The sequence below is a fragment of the Drosophila erecta genome, unplaced genomic scaffold (assembly GCF_003286155.1).
Source record: "Drosophila erecta strain 14021-0224.00,06,07 unplaced genomic scaffold, DereRS2 tig00000021-arrow-pilon, whole genome shotgun sequence".
Classification (NCBI taxonomy): Eukaryota; Metazoa; Arthropoda; class Insecta; order Diptera; family Drosophilidae; genus Drosophila; species Drosophila erecta.
In genome coordinates this window covers 16,456,366-16,473,077 of record NW_020825198.1, presented here as the reverse complement: position 1 = coordinate 16,473,077, position 16,712 = coordinate 16,456,366, and the positions used below count along the sequence as shown (strand labels likewise).

Sequence of the window (16,712 nt, the reverse complement as noted above, 5' to 3'; positions counted from 1 at the left end):
GTCAAAACTAACAGAGCCCCCAATAGCCCACTTCCCCCCATAAAAAAACAGCCACGAAAGGTGCTCTATTATTGAAATGAATTAGTGGGCGCCAGTGGGTGGGCTTAAGCCGATTTTTCCGCTTCCTCCGCTTGGGCTTTTTGTCCAAACATTTTCCCACAGCACGTTTTATGACATAAAGTGTGGGTAAGCTCTTCCAATGAGCTTGGGCACTTAATTGGAGTTAATTTGGATTTAATGGTTCTCTAGAAGCAGTATTATCGAATTCAAGGAAAGAAATATTGGTAGTCCTATTTTATTTAATTAAATTGAAAAAAATCGTAATATGTATCATTGATATCGTAATTAAGCAGCTAGCTAAAGATGAAATACAATATAAATTTATTGCAATTTGTGGCCATTTCTGTAGAATTTTCCTCAAACAAATGCGGTACTCACTATGTTATGAAGTCCTGTAATTACGAATGGCTCCAATTACGTGTTTCCAATTTGTTAATGTATATTTCAACTAAACATTCTCCATTGCTCATTATGTGCCCTGCTCTTCACTTATCAGTGGTATTTTCGCTTTCCGAACAATCGCAATCTCAAGGACTGGTTGTGTTTAATTACACGAACAACTCTCCGCATTTAACGCATATTAATTTTCAACTACTCCAGGCTATTGGTTTCACTTTTGTGAACTTTGAACCCAGCGGCGTAGTCGAAATTATCATGGTTTCGCTGGCTTGTTATCATCTGATATCATTTCATCGCCCCCGCAGCGAGGTACTTGACTTCATATGACAATATTCTAGGCATTGATTACTCAGATTTCAATCAATGTGTTTTTGTCTTCGGTTCTGCCTTTTGAATTCTGTGTGGTTCAGTCGAGTGTTTTAATTTTTGGGCAGCGGTAACCATTAAAATCAATGACCAATATAAATACTATATCCTGAGCGGAACGAGTAATAAAAAGATAGCCAGCTGTGAAATTAAATGTTATTTCGAAGATAGCCGGCAAACAAATAGTAATGGGCGAAATTGGAAACGGGAAACCTGCAGCTGACAGGGAGTCAAGCACAATTGTTTCTGGCGAATGGCAATTTAAATGCTAAAAATATTAAGCATTCAATTTATATGAACCAGAATTTATTGGACTTATTTACCTGTGTTATTTACTCAAGTGCTTTAAATATTCCAAAGTTGAGTGCGTTGATTCTGCCTTTTTTGTGTGCTTATTGGTGAGCTTTTCTGGTTTTACACTGAATTAGGTTTGACAACAACTTTGGTGGTGTTGCCATGAGGTTGCTTAGAAAGCAAATCTAAATACAGATAAGCTGCTCAAATAAATCTGGCATTTTTGGAGTTATTTAGTTTAGTATTAGCCCACATATATTTTCTAAATGCTGTGCTCAGTTACTTGGGATTTATTCAGTAAACCGTGGACATTTTCAAAAGATCAGGAGTAAGAAACTTGTGACGTTTTCAATGTGATTATCTAAAAATCTACATTCAAAACTAGACATTTATTTTTTTAAAATTTTTTTCACAAAAAGTCCTAAAAAAAGTCCACTTTTAAAAAATGTTGTGGTATTTTTTTACGTTTTTATATAGAAACTTTTTGCCACCTCCACACTTTTAGTAAATTTTGAAGTTTTATTATCTTGTTTTAAAATTAAGCCAGGATGATCCACTGCCAATTGTTCCTTTCTGAGCATTGTGCACCTATTGAAGCTCATTATCTATTGTTGTTTGCCGAAGAAAACGTTTTTTTCGCTCTCTGTTTGCTTTTCCGAGGCCACAAAGACAAAATTGCAGTTCAGATAGACAATCGAGGCTGCCTTTAAACAGGGGAAGTGGTCGAGTTTTTCCCCTCCGAATGTTTTCCTTGTTTTGTCTGTGCACTTACGCTCATTTTCCCAGCCACACATCCCATTGACAGTGGCTCACTTCTTTCATTCACTTTTTCACCCACTCATTAAATGGCGCGTTAAGCGGGAAGAGAGCAAAAGTGAATGGTGGTAGTGCTTTTTAAGCTGCTTAATTGTTGCCAAATACTTGGAGAATTCACTACACCGAAGGAAAAACTATAGTATCATAATATTCAAAAGTTTTTCAAATAAATATAAAACTCTCAAAGTTCCTCTACGTGCAAATACTTTTTAAGCCAAATACTTGGCGTAACTAGGAGCTTGTGCAACTCATAAATCTTTGGACGCCGCCATTCAAATCGCTCAATTGATGGCGCCCAACAATGGCTGTCGATGCGAAGCCGCCTTCGCTGGCCGAGGCCAAAGGATTTTCCCCATTTTCCATTGTCTGTCTGTCTGGTGGAGGAAATGGAGCAGGATACTTAGGCGAAGAGTTTCGTGCTTTGGAGCGGCAATGACAACTATGGCACCCAATCTATGCTGCCTGTCTGTCTCGTTTCTGAGAAAGTGGAGAGTGGGTCAGATATGCCAGATTGGAGCTAAATAGCACATTTTCTGTTAAAACTAATGTTCGGTGCTTAAATTTTATTTATATTAAAGAGAATTCCACCCTTAGCGCCATAAGTTTATCCTTTTGATGTTGGCCTACATGGTTCTCAAATGATACCAAATACCTTAATTAAAATGAAGTGTAACCAGGCAATGTTGCACATCCGCTTGTTCTTCATATAAATTGACGGAATAAAGAACATTCAAAGGGCAATTCATGGAAATTGTGTGCCCACTCGATGCCTTTGTTTTGTAGTTTATGCGCCAGACAATTGCACTGCACTCCACTCGGGATCGTGCTCCTTCACACAATGGTCTTTCGAAGGAGCTCCTTCATTGTATTAATAACTTGATGCCGCCTGAATTGAAAGCAAATTTTCTAATCCTTCGTTGCAGCCAAGGATGGCTGGAATCAGCAGAAGTTCCCAGCCGCGTCTGCAGCTATATATACCTGTATTCTGGGGCCTGATGGCAACGGTGCTTGCTTCATTACCGGAGGAAGCGAGAGGAGCAGCCGGCGGGGAATCGAGGATGGATGTTCTAGGACTCTCGCCGGGACAAAGAGTCCTGGCTGCAGTGCCTGCGTCAGGTGAGCTTCGTTAGTCATCAGTGCTGCAAGGCTGACTGTCTGCGTAAGAAGTCTGGTGTAGCATTTGGGGAATTCCAATTCAATTTGAACATATCATTAACCAAAACCGAGTGGAATATCATATGTACTAACTATAATGGGATTATTATTGCATACTTTGATGCCACATTGTGAGAGGCTTAGGTGTTTATCCTGTAATTGCACAATACAAGGTTGTACCTTCAATCTTGTCAGCACTGTCCTCTGTTGGGGCCTCTATTTCTCTCTTGGTTTTCCAATTAGCGTTGTTTATCACGCATACGCACTGTGGTATCCGCTGCAGTGGCCGTTGGAGTGGGAACTCTAGGGTGCGGAGTACGCCAAGTGGGAATGTCAACGCATTCTTAATTGGTATTTCGCTTACCACCTTCACTCAGTTGTGCCGCTTCGCAATCTGCGCTTTTCCCATTCGGTTTCCTATTCCGCTGGGAACCCGAAAATAACTCAAGTGTCACTGCCTCTAAGCTCACCACGACTCTTCAAGAAGCTGAGAACTAAGCGACGGGGAGCTAAAATGGGGCAACAAGACAGTCAAGAGCAGCTGCAGCGAAACGTTGGCACTCAACCGAGCGTGAATGCCACCGAAATGTGGACTCTGGCTAAGCAGCCAATGCAATATTTATAAAAGGTCATTTCTCAGCGAGGCCATACTCAAATCAAAGTGCGTTATTTCGCCGGGCTTTCAACTGTAGCGAAGTATCTTCATTAGCAACCCCTTGGAATATTAGCCAAACAGTATGCTACCATACATTTGTCGTTTAAATTTGTCATGTTTAAATTAACTTTTGGGTAAAGAAAAAACACAAGTTCACTTGTATGTAATATATATTATAAATAAATCTATAATATTTCTCGCCAGGCATTGCATTCCACTCGTCAGCTTCTGTTAACTAAGTGCCACAAATCACTTTGAACACTTTATCCCTCGGCTAATATTTATATACTTTTTAGCCACTTGTAGCCAGTCAGCACTGTAGTTTTATCACTTGCTGAGCGTTTTGTGTGACACTATTATCCCTCTTCTTTTTTCCCACTTTCCCACATTCATTCGCCTCCTTTCTTCTTGCCTTTCCGCTGCTGCAAGTCGACAATCGCTATATCCGCTTGTTGCCTGTTCCAGTTCCCCGGGGTTCTCCCACAGCCCCATTACTGGTCCGCATCCCATATTCCTTGCCGCCCCCAGCAAATAGTTGCCGCCTGGAGCGTTTCCGTTGCAGCAAGCGTTGCAAGCGGAATTTGATGTCGCTGGTGTCATTTGTCACGCGTTGTCGCTGCCGTCGTTTGTTTGTTTACCGATGCGTCGCTTCTGGTTGCTGCTGCTGTTGTTGCTCGTCTGGTGTTGTCAACACAGATGAACACGGGTACACTTGAAGAAATTACCTACCAATTGATTAGGTATAGGGACACAAATTACAAACTACTAGAGAGAAGAACTTATCACATTGCGATTTAAAACCCTTATTAAGAAATGTGGAAACTTATGCTCTAATAGCGCATGTAATAAAATCATATAATCATGTTTTGATATATCAAAGGGCATAATAATAATTTTTAAATAACGTAAGATTTCCGATATTTTGAAATATTGCTCTATGTATTTAGAGCAGGAGCATGCTGCTGTCTTTTTAAGTAGCACAAAGTGCATATTCAGTTCCAATAGTAAAAGATTTGAAAGTGGCGATAAACTCTTTGAGTTTTATGACTGTGTACTTTTCTGGTTTATCGCTGTCTGAGCGCGCGAGTGTGTGTGTGTGTGAGTGTGGGCCACGTTTATTCTTGGCATCATTAAGCGCCGACATCAACACTTAACACATATTGTTCCACTGGCCGTGCTCCTCTTGACACCGCCTGCTCGACCTCTTCCTTTTTCAGCTGCCACTCCACGCAATTGAGGATAAGTAGTGCCAAATGCCGGGGAAGCCATTAAAATGCAAATTTCTAGTGGTCACGTGATGATGCTGCAATTCAACTTGGCCCACATAAACACCACCAGCGAACACAAACAGGCCGCGAACAACCAAGAACAACCGACTGGACTGACACTAACTCAACAGCAGGCACTGCATCATCGGCGACTTTCGCTTTTAGAAAATGCGGAAAGCCGAAACGTTGTCCTTACTTTGTTTCGGCCTTTCCTCTTTCGTTTTCCCATTTCGCGGCTTCCACTTGCTCATCTGACATTTTGGGTCAGTTGTCGCATTTGTTTTCAGCTGGCTGTTGTGTTTCTTTTTTCGTCCGCTTGTCGGCCAACTTTCAACTTTAAAATGCGTGATTTATTGCCGAGATGCCGCGGCGAACTTTTTTTCGGTGCGTTAAACATGGCGTATGATTAACGTCAACGCGGCGTATGCGTAATGCGCTGTTCTGGGGAAATGGCAGCAGCACTTAGCGACATCTCAGAGCGGTGGAAAAAGCGAAACGAAAAGTTCTTGACCAAAGCGATTCTGAACTGCAGTTCAAAATTAGTTTCGAGTGACAAGCGCCTAATTCGTTTACAAGTTAATTAAATAAGTTTGCAATCGCAGTGCGAACCGAGGTGGAAAACGACTTCGAATGCGATCCCAGGAGTGAAAGAAATAATAAGTTTATGGGGAAAATCTCTTCAAGAACAGTGAATTGCTTTTAGGAACATGCATTGATTGAACAGAAGCTTTTTAGAAGTTCAAGAAACTAACTTAGATTATTAGTGGAAGAGAAAAACCAGTGTTTCCCATTGAAAACTGCATTTCATTTTGCAACTAAACAATGAAATGAACAGAAAATCCCATCTACCCTATACAAAGCCGAAGTATTTATAGCAGCCCATTGAAACGGAAATTCGAGAGTCATTTAAAGCTGAATGGCATTTCCTTAATAAAAAGAAACCCTTTCAGACACTTTCGTCAATCATCGGCATTTTCCTTCTTTTTCCCAGGTGATTGCTAAACAATTTGATTCTGTTCGTTTGGCTTGATGATTGGGCGGAAGAATTGTTCTCGTAAATGTTCAATTGATTGCCAGTTGCCATCGCCCTAATGCCATTCGAGCCCAAAAATTGTCTAATGACTGCACTTCGAGACGCTTATCAAAGATTCATGTGCGCATTTGCCAATCACCTGCAGAGCGGATCGCTTTTCCATTTCCTTTGCCATTTTCCCGTTTTCTGTGGCGATTGCACTTAACTGACAGTAAGTAGCTAGTTGAACTCAAACAAAATGCTTAGCGCACAATCTGAGAACAAAACAGCACTCGAGGAGGCTTCAGATACTCGAGTACTTTGGGGTTTTCGGGTGGAGGCCTGGTGCTTTGGAGTGTTTTAAAATTAAATTTCTTGCTTTGTCAGACACTTGGACAATTTCCTGGAGTTGAACTGTGAAAATTGAGGTAATAATCCAATGTAATGTAAGGAAATGTATTTTATCAACTGAGTATTTTAATCAAAATTAATCACAACTCTGTTTCAAGGGGCATGACTACTTTTGATGAATAATGGCGGATAAGACTATTCTTAAATATATTAAAGTTAATAGTACTTGTTATATTTGAAAGACCTTTTTATGAATTTAGTAAATAAAAAAATTATATTTTTGGAATCCAATTTGAAAGCCATGCGGTTTTTCTTCTTGTGATTGCAGGACGCACGAATTTTTTGCTGTACCAATTAGCTGCGGCCATAAATTCAGCCGCCGGCCTGGAATCGCCGACGATGCAGGAAGTGGAGGTGGTCGACGTGGTGGAGCACCAGGAGCAGTTCCTGCTGGCGAGCCCGGATCCCAACTGGCTGGCCGCCATGGCGAATGAGTTCCAGGTGAGCCGCCTCTTAGCCTTGGTCCCGAAATCGGTAAGCCAGATAACTCCTGCCAACATAAATCACGCTGTTGTTGCTGCTTAACTTTTTGGATGGTGTTTTTAACTTGGCTCCGGATATCTGTCAGAGCCTGTCTGCCTTTCGGTTGAGGGGTTGGCTTCTGGTGGAGTTGTGTAGAATTCGGAGGAGCTTCTTCGGGCACGTGACCGCATGGTGGTCACGCTCCACCGCCGCCGGATTTCATTTACAGCCAGCAGGCACGGCACGTCGCTGACCAGGATTGAAAACAATCAGGGAGCAGCTAAAGATTTATCAGACCCGTCAACTGCCATCGAGCCGGAGGGCAATAACCGATTAAGCTTCGGGCCAAGTGCATCATTTGGGTTGGCATCACACCCACTCCAAATAATTGCCGCGGATTATACATCTTGACGGGCATCGAAATTTTAATTTTGTAAGCCATTTTAATGGTTGGCGATGTCTTAAAGCTTAGAATCTCTAGCTAATGTGGTGTGATATCTCGAGTGTGGGTTAAAAAATATTCATTTTTTTATTCATATATACTTAATATATACATAATAATTGCAAAATTTAAGTATGCTTTCGCATTGCAACGCACTTTTTGACGCATTGGTTTGTTAACGTTAAAGTTGTGAAAGAAAATGCTGTTTTAAATGCTGTTTTTTATTATCGGAGAATCCCAACCTTTCTAAGAATTTAAAAATGTATTCTTTCTGGTATATCAGCACTCTTTATACCATTTTATATACATGACAACATAGCTTTAGCCAAAAAGGGTGTTTCAAAGTTTAAAACACGCTTATAATTGACACAACTTTTCAATTTTTAGGAGTATATCCGGCGCACTCCCAAGAAGCAGTTTGATTGAAAATTCATATATTCCCGTAATAATCACATCATCAACTTGTCAGAAATTGCCTCCAAGCAAAACCAATTTTGCTGTTCGAGATTGCAGCTAAGTCTGAAAAAGCCTTTATTAAAGCATGCATCGAAAATTTCCCATTAGCACTTGCATAAAAATGGTATGGATGGTATCTCTGGCATAGCCAGCTTTGGTCTATTTTCGTTCCGAGAATGTTTTTCAAGGGTTTTGGCCACAAAATTTAAATATCTGCTGTGCAGCCCCTGGGAACTTGGACTTTGGAGTCGATTTTGGCCACCCCTTCTCCGATCTTTTCGGTATTGCATTTTCGTTGTTGCCGCTGGTGTGGCTTCTGTTTTGGCTGGTTAGCTCGCTTTGAGACATCTGCTTTCAATTTCGCAGATTGTCTCGCACAAATAAATGCAAATTTTATGCAAAACAAGCGACACTGATAGTGGTAGATGTATGGTTTCGAGCCAAGGAGCGGGGAACTTTGTTTGGTTTCTTACTTGGCACTGATAAGCGTTTGGTTGCTTGGAATTACAGTATTTCATATTGGTAAGGCACCAGCATATGGTCATTGTATGACCGCCGTTTGTGGTCTTTCTGAATTATATTACATTAGCTAACAAGTGTTTCTTCAATTTATTTAAGTATGTGTTTACATAAACTTTTGGGGGAGTGAAGAATTTTTTGTGATAATGTTAGGCTTCATTTTGTAATTTAATAATAATTGGTTATTTTTTTGCTAATATCCAGACAGCTTCTGTTTAAATATCCCTGATAAATATAGTTGGTAGACGACACACATAAGGTACATAAAATATATAAATGAAATAAGCTTTGCATTACGAGTTTACTTAGACATCTTGCTAAGATACTTCAAAGCCCTATGGCTTTCTGTGGCTTTCTGTCAACGTCCATCGGTTCCTTTGTGAAAATCTAAGCCGTGTTAAAATATTTTCGGTATTTTCACTGTGCATGGATCCTGAGCTTTAGACTTATTGAATTTAGGTATTATTTTTGGCCAAGCCGGGACTCGCTTGGATACTTTTGAGCAGCCAAAACCACTGTTCATTAGGCTGTTGGAAGCCCATCCAATCCGGCTGCAACCACCGCCCCAAGTTTGCTTCTGAGGACGAGAGAAGTAACAAAAAAATGGAGAATGTCCACTGGGGATTACTTTGCTTAATTCAACTGCAAATGAAAATTGTTTGTTCTGTAAATTCAATCTCTTGGTGTCCTGTTGACGTTGTCATTACGCCGAAGTCTGGCTCAGCCGTTTGTCGGAGGCCCTGGGCCTTCACTTGGCACCTCGCCAGTCCCCGACCCCGATCCCGACTCCGACTCCGCCCTCGGAAACAGCTTCCCACACCTATCCTCGCCATTTCCAGTGAGTTCATCAAAGCGTAATCTGCACAAAATGGCGTCACTTCCTCAGCCGGGGCGTTCTAAAGAAAAAACAAGCAAATGGCCGGGAACTTTAAGGCTAACTATGCTGGGGACTCTCTAAGCATCCGAGGCGCCCTCAAAACCCCGCCTCGCTCACCTAATGGAGTCATAATTCTTCAGCTCGTTAGCAATACATGCAACGTAAATATGCTTGCGCCGAAAAGTATGCCAGGCATTTCTTTTCGTCCTTTCCACGTTTTTAAGGACCAAGCCCTATACCCTGCAGGCATTCTAATCGGTTGTGCCAGGGCTCGCCGACGGCCTCGTAGCATCCAGGGGACCTCAGTTGGTAGATTAATTGATTTTAAAGGGTTTTGGGAGAAGGCAGGGGAGTTGGAATTTTGCGGATTTCGACATAAGCGAATCGCATCTATTTGCTTTCTTATAATATTGGTCATATGTCTTGCAACAACTCTTTCTATATTTCAAATATTCTTCTTAAAAGCATTAAGTTAATTATTTAAAATTAATGTATATATATTGTTTATCTGCATTTAAAAAGTGTTATAATAGCATTCTTTGTATAGTACTGCATATAAGTAACGTTCGATAGGGGAATCCATATTTATAGAGTGTACAATTTGATTTATTTTGCTAAACGCTTCTTATTTCAATCCTATTGAAGTCAAAATGGCTTGGAATCAAGTTCTCGCCATCTCATCCCCATAACACATATCCATTTACCGCTAGAGGGTATCCTTTAGCTTTAAATTCCCAAAAGCTACCTCCATCAATTTGTTTTCCATACGCCCTTAGGCGACTTCCCTTTCGCATCTGTGTTTGCAGCGGTGTGTGTAAGGCTGTGTGCTCTCCTTCGTATGTGTGTGTGTGTGTCCGTCGGTGTTAAACCTTTTCGCCTTTCGGAAAACCGTGGGCGGTGGGCGTGGCCAACAGAGCAGCCGCCTTGGCAGTGGCCGCTGGCCTGACAAGTTGCTTAATTGAAAAGTGTTTTGTTTGGCATGCCTAAGGCAAGGGCATACACTTGTGCACTGGCAAAAACGGGAGACTCTAACATTTTGTACTTACTTTCATATTGAGAATTTGATAAGACAATTAGGACAGCAATAATCACATTGAAATCACTTATACTACAGGAATTAATTTGGTTCTGGCACCACAAAGTTTTCCCCTCTGATTATTTCTTACTATATTTTGAGCTGGCTTAAAAAAATATATTTATATATCTTCCTTTATTTCGTGCATCGCTTGAAAGAAAGCGACTTGGGCAAGTGCTTTTTGGCTTTTAGGACCTTTGCCTCAACTGCTGATTTGGCAACTTTTACGTTCAATAATTTGCTGCTTATTTATGCGCTTGCTTTAAACCCGGCCAAAAAGCAACAAAGGACTTCCGCTTTTTTTCCCCCCAAAAGATCTTTCAAGGATTCTGTGATTACGCATGGGGTGGAGAAAAACTGCCGCATATTTATCACTTCTCCTACTTTTTATTGCTTCCTCTTTCGCATGTCGCCTCCTCTCAGTCATAAATAATTATGTTATTTTAGATTCTGTATCTTTTTTTTGGCCCGCTCGCGTTGAGTCGAGATAAATTGTGGCAATAATTATCGCACATTTTTCAAAGCGACATTTTTCAACGACTCTCAGCATGAATTCGGCGACAGTTTTCGTAATTAAGTCGACATGGTGACTTAATGACGCTGCCACGCCCACTCGCATGATAACTCGGCACTTATGTTTATGGGCTTTATGTATTTTTAATTAACTTTAATGCTGATTTGGCAGATGCTTACAGGGCTTGCAGCCAGTCAAATGAACTCAATCAAAAGCAACACTCAACTTCGTCTGGAGAATGCCTCAAGGACCTTCGTTTGCAGTCTCTGTTTTTGGCCAGCACGCTCCTTTGTGTCTCAAGTGTTTGTCTGTCTAATTGGTAAATTTAATTACCCGCCCACCGGTCACCTGTGTTAAGTTTGTGTTAAGTTATCCTCGCTGCAGTGTGAAATTCCACTTTATGCTCAAATTTAATAAGCACGCTTCCGGATTTCGGCTTGCTGGATAACATTTATAGAGCCACGCTCCTGGGGCAAACTCTGCCGTTCGTCCTTGCCTCGCAAACGGAACTTTAGTTTACCTTTTGCTTTAACTCTGACGTCAACGGAAATGCAACACTCTCTCGGCCGACGTGCCACGCCCCGTTGCGCCCCAGCTAGTCAACTGAGGCCATTCCAAGGGGTTTGGTAGTAAAGTTTAGATTGAATAAATTTGAAATTTAATACAGTGGTTAATTTCCCTTATTTAGTCATGCAAAACAGTTAGTCATTTATATACTCATCTAGCCACACTAAATCAGTGAGCCTTATTATATAGATGTACTTTCTGCAAAACCTATACAAAACTATAAAATATATTCGGTTCAGTTTCCTTAACAAACATGAGTAAATAAGTAGCAATGGGAGAGGGCGAACTTTGGCAGCGCCCCTCTGTGTCCATAAAATATATAACATGGCTAAACTGCTTCGGAGCTGTTTACTGCAGTTTTCAATTAAGTTGCCAATGTCCCTCTGCCGACAATTTCCCTGTTCCTCGAGCTGAAACTCATCCAGGTTGCTGCTTCCCTTTTTAATTAGTTGACAAACTTGCACATTTTTATCGCCGCTCGTTGTACCTGTGCTAACTCGTACCTGTTTGCACATCTCCCTGCTTTTGGACGTCACTCTCTTATTAATTTCATTTTGCACTTGTAATTGCCAGTATATATCGCATCGCATCGCATCGCATCGCATCGCTCATACGCAGCGTTGCACCGGAAATTAATTTCCGTGCGCTTTGGCAAAGAAGAGAAGGAGCCAGAAAGCGGACTGTCGGGTTGATTGCTTAACAATGTCAAGAGCAGCGGGAAAACAATCAGGAGATAGATAAAATATACAGGCAACAATTTGTGTTCGTGTTTAGCGGAACTATTACTATAATTAAAAGTAACTATAATAAAGTGTTCTATAGTACTTAAGTCGAACAACATTTATGTTGTTAGCTATTTTAGATCTAACTTATTTTTGTTCGTCCCTAGTATACTTATTAATCCCATTCACACTTTTGTTTTCTAATTGTTAATATTATATTAAAATTTTAATATATTTTCGGTGTACTAGCTGATGACCTGATCATCTATACAATCCAGTTTTGTTCTCCACTTGCACTCGCAACCGGAAGTCTGTAATAAGAATCCTGTCCTCTCTGATTTGATTTGTTTCAGAGTGTGCCAGTGTACGAGACTTTTCCGGCGGACTTGCAGCACTGGCTGATGGATGGCTATGGGATCAGTGCCACGGATTTCTACCACGGCTGGAGCAGAGCAGGATTTGGGAGGAGCAGGAGGAGCAGCTCCCGCACCCAGCTGATCTGTACGCCAGATGGCCAGTGCTACGAGGTCAACAAAATCGTCACTGCCTGCTGTCCATTTTGAGCATGCAATAAAGGCATTGAAAACAATCGAGAGGAAATCATAAATTTGGGGCACACACACAGCACACAGAGCCATCGATTGACAGGCAGTTCCGGCATTGTCCGCACTGAGACCATTAAATACCGACGCTCCTGTGGCCGACCACGTGGTCAATGGTCGATAGTCGTTGGCCGGTGCATCTGGCCAACAGATTGGAGAAAAGAAGGAGGAAGTGGGGCTCGTAATCGAAAACGGAAGCTGCCAACTGCACTGGTCACTCTGTACGTTAAGCATTTTTTGCGGCACGAGTAGTTCAGTTAACTAACCGAGATTTTCCGTCATGCAAGCAGGTTTATTATTCAAGTTTTTTTTTCACGTTTCAGATTATACAGTAGCACCCATGAGTCGTCGAAAGGAAAATACTTTTAACAGTAAGAGCATTAAGATAACCTTTCGGATTCATAGCCAGTACAAAAAGCTTAAAAAATAAAACAATTTCTGGGCAATATTTAAAATTCTGAATAAGCAACCATGGAGCAGTGCTAATTGAATACGCCATATGGAAAAGGGTTCGTCAAATATCTAAAAGTAGTTCTAGATAGATTTGAATAACTAGTAATTAGAAGTAGTTTTTACAAATATTTTATTTGTAACTTCAATATATTGAATAAATAATAATAAGGTTCAGATATTTAATGAATTCATGTTTTTAGAGGCTAGAGACCCCAATTATACCAACAATTTTTAATAATAATGACCACTTTTAACAGCTTGGTAAATGGAAATAGAATGGAAATGAGTCCACCGCGTTCCTACATTTTTGCCTTGGTTCCTACGTAACTCTGACCCATTTTGGCATAAATCAAGGGTATGTCCACGTCGACTCTATCCGTAAGTGTTGCACTGCCTTGGGGCTTTGAGCTCTTTATGCGTGCCTGCAATCAGCGACAACGAATGTTTCCATGTACCAAACGCGTGCCAAAAACAAAAGGAAGGGAAAATGCAACAGCAAAGCCGGAAAAGCGACGACAACAACAACAACAGCTGCATCGGGAGGGAAAATCAACATGCAACGGCGAAAACGAATACGAGCAGCAGCAACAAATGTCAGTTATTTTCATGTTGCTTTTGCCCTCGCCACACATATGCAACATTATTTTTTTCGCATTTCCAGCCCGAGACTTTTATTTCGCATCCCATAGTCGCGCAATTGTTTCGCTAGTAAACAATGTGATTTTCAGCGTGAAATTTCATTCAATCGGCTGGGGTTACATGGGGTACATGGCTATCTGGCTATAACCCCTCTTAGCCCCACTATACCACAGTTACCAACTCATTCGACGGTCTTTGGTGGGCAATTTGTGTGTGCGAAAAAGTGTATGGCCCCAAAAAATATGTCGAGGTGCTTTTTTATTTTGATATCTTCTTTTTTTATTGCATTTTCTTTTTGTCATGTGAAATGCTTTTTATGCATATATTGTTGGAGGATTTGCTGCCTTTTCTGTGCAAAATTGCTTTTAATTGATCAAATTGTTTAAATATACGGCATGCATATATGCGTGTACATATGTATGTGTTTTTGGTTTCTTTTATTGTTTTGGTATTTCAATTAATGTTTTAAAATTCTTGTTTAGTTATTTATACGGCATAAATGAAACGAAACGTATGAAAAACTATGTTTGATGGATGGATGCACATCTGACAATATTATTACAATTTTTTGTCGGATAATTACTAAAATGGTCTTTTGGGGCTATCAAATTTAAGTTACTTAATGGGATGAGCTCTATAATCAACAAAAGGAAATAATATTTTCGTTGTATATTTATGTAAATAAGAACTTATTTTTATGCGTGTTTTGTTAAGTACGAGTGTTAAAGATTTTAAATTGCATTTATTGTACTTTTTTATATTCGATGGTTGTTCATTCTTGTTCATCGTGACTTTTCAAATTAAAGCAGAAATAAACAACGAAATAAACGAGCGTTTAACAAAAAAATCCGCATTTAACTATCAGCAGTCATTAAGAACAAGTTTTTGAGTGCTGCACAACAAAATTCGAATAATAATACCAAATAACATGATTAAATTGATAATGAAGTGGTAGACTAGACTTGCCAAAACAAAATGTAAAATTTGAGAAATTTAAAGCAATTTTAATTCAAGTTGAATCTTGAAAACAAACTATGTCATATTCCACTAGCACATATTCCTATATGTGCCTATGTGTAACTTGAGAAATTTTATAAATAATTGAAATAATTATTTATAAATAAAGAGATTTACAAACTCGATGCTGAGTGCATTTGGCTGTCTAGCTTACAGTTCATGGAGTGCAAATGCCACTTCAATGGTAACACAGTTCATTATTTAAACTGCGTTGCAATTTAATTAAAGACACATACCGATTCAAATGAAACGAGTAAATAAGTGAGCTACCAAAAACAATTTCGCGAGCATAAATGCCAGCGATTTTCTGGCATTCTGGCCTCCCCGTGTCCCCCACGGCCTTATAACTTAACAAGGGGAGCCAGTAGGAAAATGCTGGCTCAAAAGCTGCCCGAATCTCGCCATTATGGCAATCTGCCTGAGCGCCCCACCACCTATGGAGCCCCCATATCTCGGCTCGCAGATAGCGGTGTGCATATAGGTAATGCATGTAAACGATATTGCTTCACTCAACTGTCAGAGGGCATTAAATAATATTTTACGCCGGGGAGACGGTGGGCCCGTGATCATCATGGCCTGTGACATTTCTGACTGCAGGCTGCCCGGGAAACCAAAAAAGCCGCACCATGGCAACTTTGCCGAATGCCAAATGGCAGACAGGCAGACAGACAGGCAGGCAGGCATAGATGTCATGTGCAGAATTATGTAACACGAGCGGCATTTAATTTTTTAAGCAAACTAACATTTCCTGCCAGCTTTTGGCCACATCTGCATTCAGCATTCAACATTCAGCATTTAGCATGTGCATAAATTGTTGCATCCTTGGCGGTTGCAGCTTTTCTATGGCTTTGATTACATCTCCCCCTTTTTGACTTTGTAAGCTGGGCTTTCGAGTGAGTTTGGCTTATTGTTTTTCCATTGAAAAGGCACTCTGCTGGAGTCATTAGTACAGGGTCTTAAAGCTTATTATTACGAGCCTGCACCTGCGTGCTTTTATTATATTTATTTAAGCAAAATACATTCATTCTCTTGTAGTTTTAGCTAGAACTTACCGCCTTTCAGCGAAGACACACCTTTCCATTAGACCAAAGGCTCATCAGCAATTTGATAGCTGAGTAAATGTAAAACAAATGCATTGGAAGGCACTTAGACTTGATATTTGAGAAGTTTGCTAGGCCTAGTTTGCCAGGCCTCTCCTTTTATGTGGCACAACAAAAGGCCAAAAGGCGAGTCCCTTTGGGGAGTTTTTGTCTGCTGATGACACGAACGACGTGTCCAAAATGCGGGCTTCAATAATTTGAGGTAAGTTTATTATGCAGATAAACCAAATGGGCACCTGATTCTGGCTGACTCAGCATTGAGTTTTTCCGTGCCACACATGGATACTGGGTTAGCCCGGAGCCTTAGGGGCGTTGCGATGGTCAACAATTGCCGGCAATCATCTAGGCAGTTACCTTATTACAACAACAATGGAGTGGCTGGGAAAACGTTGGCCATAACGGGAGTTATCTGACTGTAAATACATAATCTGCTGGCTGGGTGGCTGGCCCAAAGTGAACCCGTCGACGTTGCAGCTTCCTAGTTCCCAAAAGATTTCCGACGGCTTTTGCACCTTGAATACGGATTTGCTTTTATTGCCGCATCTTCCGGTTGCCCACTTCTGTGCACTGCAAAAAACTAAACTAAAAATGTAACATTTCATTTTACTTAGTGGAACCTTAAGAGGAACTTATTACTTATGAAATATTACTTGAATCACGACCTAAATATTATTACTTAAATAATAATTATTACTTATGAAATATTACTTGAATCACGACCCAAATATTATTACTTAAATAAATAGGAATTATAATTTAGGATGTTACTGCAAGAAATAGATTGATCAAAAATCTACACACGTTCCTTGTTGGATAGCTTATGTACTGATA

General features: G+C 40.5%; 1 protein-coding gene across 1 annotated transcript; it reads left to right on the top strand.

The window, feature by feature from the left end:
• Positions 1 to 796: 796 nt before the first annotated feature.
• Positions 797 to 12,657, top strand: LOC6546217. Its single transcript, XM_001972876.3, has 4 exons — positions 797 to 1,223; positions 2,859 to 3,051; positions 6,705 to 6,877; positions 12,424 to 12,657. Exons 2-4 carry the CDS (start codon positions 2,865 to 2,867, stop codon positions 12,631 to 12,633), a joined length of 570 nt encoding a protein of 189 aa, XP_001972912.1. The 5' UTR covers positions 797 to 1,223; positions 2,859 to 2,864; the 3' UTR covers positions 12,634 to 12,657.
• Positions 12,658 to 16,712: the final 4,055 nt, after the last annotated feature.

Excerpts from the sequence above, each read along its gene's own strand:
- LOC6546217 (XM_001972876.3), top strand. The coding sequence starts at position 2,865 with ATGGCTGGAATCAGCAGAAGTTCCCAGCCGCGTCTGCAGCTATATATA. Across the intron at positions 3,052-6,704 it reads GGCTGCAGTGCCTGCGTCAG|GACGCACGAATTTTTTGCTG; the intron begins GTGAGCTTCGTT and ends TTGTGATTGCAG. Across the intron at positions 6,878-12,423 it reads CCATGGCGAATGAGTTCCAG|AGTGTGCCAGTGTACGAGAC; the intron begins GTGAGCCGCCTC and ends GATTTGTTTCAG.